At 42.0% G+C, this 7500-nt stretch overlaps 2 protein-coding genes and 1 long non-coding RNA gene across 4 annotated transcripts in view; 2 read left to right on the forward strand and 1 right to left on the reverse strand.

The window, feature by feature from the left end:
- Positions 1-1145, forward strand: part of LOC135113042 (uncharacterized) — an 11591-nt gene extending 10446 nt beyond the window's left edge. The window contains exon 5 of the mRNA XM_064027974.1: positions 821-1145. Coding sequence (XP_063884044.1) covers positions 821-824 — 4 coding nt within the window. The 3' untranslated portion in view covers positions 825-1145. The remainder of the gene's footprint in view (positions 1-820) is intronic.
- A 101-nt stretch (positions 1146-1246) lies between these two features.
- On the reverse strand, positions 1247-4698 carry LOC135113044 (uncharacterized). Of its 2 annotated transcripts, none has more exons than XR_010274698.1 (2): positions 4657-4698; positions 1247-1470 (listed from the first exon to the last, which is right to left on the reverse strand). It is a non-coding gene; the product is annotated as an uncharacterized LOC135113044 (long non-coding RNA). The 2 variants fall into 2 exon arrangements; XR_010274697.1 differs by lacking the exon at positions 4657-4698 and adding an exon at positions 4250-4650.
- A 2028-nt stretch (positions 4699-6726) lies between these two features.
- Positions 6727-7500, forward strand: part of LOC135113043 (circumsporozoite protein-like) — a 10951-nt gene continuing 10177 nt past the window's right edge. Inside the window, exon 1 of the mRNA XM_064027975.1 lies at positions 6727-7500. This exon is cut by the window's right edge and continues 778 nt beyond it. Within this exon, the coding sequence (XP_063884045.1) occupies positions 7380-7500 (121 nt within the window). The 5' untranslated portion in view covers positions 6727-7379.

A 7500-nucleotide genomic window follows, 5' to 3' on the forward strand; every position in this document is an offset into this window, starting at 1 on the left:
TAACAGTTACTATCTCAAATCTCGTCTAACAAACTTTTTTAGCGACGAATACATTTAATAGTGGGCATTGCTGTGTAGTTAAGAGTACAATAAAGTGTAAGGTGTGGTATGTGTACAGTATGGTGCATTGGGAGTACAAAATAGTGGTTCGTCTTGTGCATGCAATGAATGACAGATGCTTGATGGTGAAATGAATGACAGTGAGTGTAATGTTGAATGATTCTGTGCTCTTCATGAAAAACAGATACAAATTCAGTTGATATTGTTGATGAAACTTGAGGGAAAAAGGGAAATTTACTTATACTTAACGTAGAACAATAATAATGATAACAATAATAATAATAATAATAATAATAATAATAATAATAATAATAATAAATGTAGAAATAGTGACAATATAAAGAAGAGGAGATACATAACCATAAGAAATAGTAAACCTGAAAAAAATTAAAGGAAAACAAAGAGGAGACACACAAGATAGAAAATGTTGATGGTGATGGAAAAACGCCACAGCAACACACACACACACACACACACACACACACACACACACACACACACACACACACACACACACAAGACAATATAAGACAAGACAGGCAGACAATCGACCCTTCAATCAGTGTACCTTTGCTACCCTTGTGTAAAAAATGATACAACAATAATATCAATAATTTACAGTTTATTTCAAGTCCAGGGCAGCGTCAGCAAGTGAAAATCTACATATTACCCCCAAGACCCTCTGACACGACAGCAGCGGTGGCAGCAGTGGCAGTGGGTCACGGCTCCTGACTTACACCAAGCACCCAATCACTGTCAGATGAACAGGGGCTAAAGTCCACCCAAGAACTCCTCCCCTAACCCAGGAATGAACCGCAGGACCCATCACAGCCCAATGACAACACAGCAAGCACCCTTCCCTCCACCAGGCCACTGAATGAAGGACCGACTGTCACCTACCATCACCACAAACACACACACACACAAACACACACAATAGCAAGGGCGCCTCACCTGTGGCTGGAGGATACACGGCTGCCAATCTCGCCTTTCCTTCTCCCTGAGGCGCGTGAGGGTCGCCCGCAGGTGTGTGGGGCGCAGCCTGTCCCCGCCCACCCACACACCCACCGCCCCGCCCCCCGGCATCGAACCCATCCTGGAGGAGGGCTGGGAGCGGGAGAGGGAGGGTCAGCGAGTGGCACCTCACGATGACTCAGTAGCGTGGCATCTCTTCCCGGCCCTCCCTGGCACCTTGGCTGGCCTCCTCTCCTCAGCGGTGCTCATTCAGCATGTGTCCCGTGCATCTGTCCGAGTGTGTGTGTCGCGGCTCGCGTGTCGTCCTGTCATGGCACTCCCAGATCACAGTGCCAAACAGGGTCAGCAGTGGTTCGTCCTCAGCTGAGTGGCATTGGCTGTGGTGCTGCAGGGTGTGTTGGCACTGTCTGTGTGCGTGTGTGTCCCTGGCAGGCACTGCAATGGAGGGAGGCTGTCAACAACTCACACATGGATGCTACTAAAAAATAAACATTGAAATATAAAAGAATATATATACAAACAATGAAAAAAACTGTAGGTGCATTTCAAAAACATTAAAAAAATTAAAAAATGACTAAAAAAAAAAAAATGCCAAAAAACCCTTCAAAACAATGTAAAGCACACCTGACAATGCCAAAAAACATAGAGGCATTAAAAAAAAACACATAGAGATCCAGATAAACAAAACAAAACAAAAAAAACACACTTAAAAAAGAAAGAAAAATAAAACCAAAACAATACACTTATTTTGCAATTTTTACACCACCATCTCTCCCACACCTCTTTACCTCACCCCAGGAAGTTCACATCTACATACACATACACAAAGAAACTCCTATTGCCTTGCTTTCTTCCTCCTCTCATATCTTTTTCCGGAGGTTCTCACACCCTTATGCAAAACGACCCTTTCTCCCACACCTTGTTTCCGCATTGGGGTCACACAGGTGCTGGCAGACACTCACTGGGTCACACATGTTTGTAGATGCTCAAACTGGTCTTCGTGTTAATAATGGTATAGAAAATAGCTTGCGTAATTGACGTTTATTTGCTGGCCTTGAGTGTGTGTAGCTGGTTGTTAGTGGTGGTGGTGGTGGTGGTGGTGTGTGATGTTGAAATTAATGTGAGTATAAAATGTTGTGAGTAATTATGGTTGATGTACCCAGTAATCGACATTCCTTGATGGTGGTGGTGATTCTTCTGGTGATGATAATGGTGTTGGTCAAATGAGTCTCTCTTAATTGAAGTTAATGAGTGTCTAGGGAGGGAGTCTTAGTGTGTAGTTAAGGTTATGTGTGTACCTAGGAATCTTCATACCTTTAAAATGATAATGGTGGTGGTGGTGGTGGTGGTGGTGGTGGTGGTGGTGGTGGTGGTGGTGGTGGTGGTGGTGGTGGTGGTGGTGGTGGTGGTGGTGATGATGATGATGATGATGATGATGATGATGATGATGATGATGATGATGATGATATGATGATAATGACACACACACACACACACACTTAATTTTCTTTAATTTTTTATTATCATAATTATTCTTTTTTTTTTATCTTTTCATTTATTTACTTATCTCTTATCTTCGCTTATTCATTCACCAGCACCTTTTTTACAGAAACACACACACACACACACACATTCTCCCACACAATACACCCAAACAAAACTTATGCATTGCAACACACATTTAAACAAGAAACCAAACACCAAGGTCTGTGAGGATTCTGTTCAGCCTTTGAGTGTGTTAAGTGTGGCTTCCTTCACCTTGACTGTGAGAAGCCGAGGAGGTGAGCAGGGCAGTGGGTGATATGACAGACAGACAGACAGACAGACAGACAGACAATTAGACAGACAGACAGGTATGTTTGTGTTTGCTGTTATTCTATGACAGGCAGACAGGTAGGCAGGTGTGTTTGTTTGTTTGTTGTTCTTAATGTTTAGTTTTAAGGGGTTTTGTTTGTAATGAGTGAACATACATGCATACACACACATACACACAAGCGCAGACTCTCTATATGCTTGTTATTGTTATTATTGTATAGATTAGTCGTGTTTTTGTTTATATAAAAGTAAATGTACACACACACACACACGCACACACACACACACATATACACACACACGGTACAGAATTATTATTATTACTATTATTATTGCTCTTCTGGCTTTCTTTAAAATGGAGCAAGGGAGGTCAGGGCAGGTTAGAGATCAGTCAGAGCAGGTCAAGGTAGGTTAGGTCAAAAGTTCACATCATGATTGCAAAACGAAAACACATGACCTGTAACACACATACAAACACACACACACTTTTAAGACCAAACTGGATAGATATCGAGAAGGGATACTATGAGATTACTTCCCTCCCGTAAACCACAACTAGGTAAACACACACACACACACACACACACACACACACACACACAATGATAGGGAATTCCTGAGTGGGTGGGTGGTGAGTCTTATCAATCTAATCATAGCTGAAAAAAATCACAGACATACTCCTATCAGTCACAGACACCTAAACTTCAAATACCATGAAAAATAAATTAATAAAAAAAGACACAAACCATACAAAGAAGAAATGTTAATAAGATGTTAGCCTTGACATGGTTAGCTTCAAGTCCTTTTGTGTATAAACTTGAATATAGATGTATTGTGACAGAATACATCTAAAAATTAATAAAACCACACCAAATTCAATTAAAAGGAAAGATTCTGATGAGGTGACGACTGTCTTAACTCCCCCAATGAATAATTATCAAATGTAAATGTCTAACACTAAATATATACACACTACATTGAGAGAACACACAATTTCTTCACCTGAATATCAACCACCAGAAAAACAATACATATAACTCAAAACTCAAGTAAAAGGAAGATTCTCATGATAAAAGGAACATGCATTTCAGTCCCCAGGAGATCGTAACTCAAAAGATATATATTACACTGACCCTCCCCCCCCCCCCTCTCTCTCTCTTTCTCTCTCTCTCTCTCTCTCTCTCTCTGCAAATACACGTCCTATAAATATACACCAAATATATACGTGCCTAGTTTCTCTCTTACCGTCGGGGCATCACAATTTCAAAAAGACACAGGCACTTCAAATAAAAGCAACAATTGGATGATATAAGATACATCTGAATTGCCAATAATAATAATAATAATGATAATAATAATAGTAATAACAATAAATAGCTAACGAAATATATATACATACACAAACTGAAATATACACGTACCAAGTTTCGCTCCTGCCTTCGCCTCCTCATAAATCACCAAAAACACAAAAAAACACGTTAATTTCCTCTGCAGATCAATAGATATTAAGAGAGCAACCTCTGGACGTGACGCGGGAACAGAATCAACTGATCAATTTCAACCTACATCCCAAAATTGACGTTTGACACAACTTTCAAGGTCAGAGATTAGTAGGAGGAAGGGAGACTAGGAGTTACCAATGCTATTATAACCTCATTCTCTTCTTCCTTTATCTCTCCAGCGCTTCTTCCTCCTTCGCAAGACTCATAAGAGGAGGTGGGAGGAGATGAGAGGAGTGAAAGAGGGCAGAGGAAGGCGTGAGGAGAGGAAAAATAAAGTTAAATTCGAATGGAAAATCTTGCTCACCTCAGACGTAAACACAAACAGCTGATCTGACTTGTGTATTCCTCCGCGCTGGCCCCCTCCCCCTCTCCCTCTCTCACCAGACATCTTATTCCCCTTATTAGTACCTAAAACTCCTTGAAAATATAATAAAACACGTTTGAAAATCTAAAAATTGTATTATCTATCGTTATAAAACTCACATACTTAGAAATAAAAAGAGTGGTGTATTTAAGTTTCAGTAGTAATAACTGTCCTCATTTCCTGCCATATCTCATTTTCCTTATGAATGCCTGAAAGTCCCTTGAAAATATGATAAAACAAGTGTAAAATTCTTGAAATCGTATTATATATTATTATAAAAACCCAAGTACTTGGGAATAAAAAGATTAATGTAAATATCAATAGCAAAATATCTAAATACTCCAAGACTCCTTGAAAATATAATTCCTCCAATAAACTAGTATGGCGCATATATGGAAATTAATCATTAATTTTAGTTCGTATATAATAGCAAATGAGAAGTAAATAAGAAGTTAATAACAAAAAAATTCAAAATATATACGAACTAGTTTGTGCGACCGAATAACCGCTTCCTGATTGCGTCAACACCACTATCGTCATCATCAGCACTTCCCTGACCAGTTTAGGGCTGAACACAAATATATGCACATACACAGTCAATAGTCTTCTTAATAAAAAAAAAAAGATCCATAAAGCCTTCGTAGTGCTGCTGTAACGCTGTGTATTAGAAAAAATGTATATTTCTTAATTTAGAGAGAATATTCTTTCCGTCATCAGTGTTGCTTTCTCATCACGACCATTTTCAAAAGCCACAGAGATGATTAGCCGGTTTCTCAAATGTTTTCTCCTGCTTGTAATGTAGAAATCTTGTTAATCTGTCACAAGAACAATCAAGTCCGTACCACTTCAACTAAAGGCTTTTGAACGAATGAAGTCGAAGTGTTTCAGAGTGCGGCCCATTGCTGTTTCTCCCAGCCATCAGCATCTTTGAGGACAAGAAAAACTACCCAAGCCTTTGGTTACTGGAATAGTTTGTCAGAATGGATTGCAGGAATTGAAAACTCGAGTATCTTCAAATAAATAAGTTGAACAAATAGTGGGAAGGGACTGGAAATATTTATAATGACTTAAAGGGAGAAACTATCAGAAGAACAGAGATGCAATTCAAGACTGTTCCAACGGAGAACCACTGGATATATACACACATCTCCTTACGTCCACCTCTGCTGAGGCTCATAGAGAAACTGACACTGCGAAATAGAACATTATCTCCTTAAAATTGTTATATGATCCCTAGTTTGGGCGCCATTGCTTTTTACACAGAGTAAGTCACAAGAATAAGACTGTCTGAGGGAGGAAGGGAGGAGGTGGCGCAAACTTTCCTTATTTTCCTTATTTTCAATATTTTCCTTCACTGTATTTTTTCCTTTCAGTACTCACGGGCATAGAAGAACATTCCCCGCAATTTTCCGTCCCTTGGGAATATCAAATTACAAGCGAATTAAGGTGTAAAATACAAAAATATGAAGGTAAGTTGGAAAAAAAAATGTTTGAGATCGAGTCACCTTTTCTTTGGGATAGAAATTGTCGGTCTTTTTTTTTTTTTTATTTCTCCGTAATTACTTGGTTTATTTTGTTCTCCTTTATGTAAATGTAACTTCAGCATTCACTTTACATCTGCAATTATTTATTTAGTAATGTGGGTGTGTTACTGTGGACGTGGCAGTGTTTGTGTGGACGTGAGTGTTTTATTGAGGGAGTGGGTGTGTTATTGTGAGTGTGCGTGTGTTATCATGGGCGTGGGTGTGTTACTGTAGGCGTGGGTGTGTTACTGTAGAGGTGTTACTGTAGAGGTGGGTGTGTTACTGTGGGCGTCGGTGTGTTATCATGGGCGTGAGTGTGTTATTGTGGGCGTGGATATGTTATTATGGGCGTGGGTATGTTATTGTGGAGATGAATGTGTTATTGTGAGCGTACGTGTGTTCTCGGGTGATATTGCAGTGCCATGTGGTGAGTCGCCGTTGCCGTGAAAGTCTTGAGGAGGGGATGGCGGGTTTTCGCACCTCTTGAACGGAGCGCGAATCTCGTTCGTTTAGTTACAAGGAGGCATTCACTGGGGTGATTAAGCAGGAAAATATTCTGAAATAAACCCATCGTGGTGTATGGCGGCGTGTGTGGTGTGTGTGAGATGTTATAGGTGTGTTCCAGAGGTGTTATTGTGTGCGATGCCTCGCGCGACGGGAGTTGTCAGGCTGCCAGGCCGCGTGGTCACTCCCGTGCCGCTGCCTCGCCACATTTTGCAGGATTTCCCAGGGATATTCGCCTCGCCGAGTGGAAGTGTGGTGGTGGGCGTGTGGCGTGATGTGGTGTGGTGGTGTGGCGGGCAAGACAGCCCCATGTGATGCTTGTGTGTGATGGTGTGGCGCTACATATGCTGTGGCAGTGATGGTGGTGGTGGGCCATGTGGTGCTGCGGTGGTGTGGTGGTGTGGTGCTGCCGCCACACCGGCCCCATGCCGTGGTGCTGTGGTGCTCAGGGAGTGCAGTACAGGGCGGGAGATCAGCAGCAGCAGCACAGGGTGGGGACGGCAGTCGGCTTGTGCCGCACAGCTGTGGCGCCGCACAGCTGACACCGCCAATGTGCTGCTGCTCCACGTGTTGCCCCACAGCTGATCTCCGCGCTGTGATGCAGCAGTGCAGGGTGTGTGCAGCACAGGCTGCGTGATGCAGCGTGGCCCAGGCTGGGCTGTGCTGTGGTGCAGCTGGTGCACAGCACGGCACAGCTGCTGCCACTGCCATGCTGAGTGCAGCAGTTGTGCAGCACTGAGGTGTTCACTGTGTTGCA

This window comes from Scylla paramamosain, chromosome 25 (genome assembly GCF_035594125.1).
Source record: "Scylla paramamosain isolate STU-SP2022 chromosome 25, ASM3559412v1, whole genome shotgun sequence".
Taxonomy (NCBI): Eukaryota; Metazoa; Arthropoda; class Malacostraca; order Decapoda; family Portunidae; genus Scylla; species Scylla paramamosain.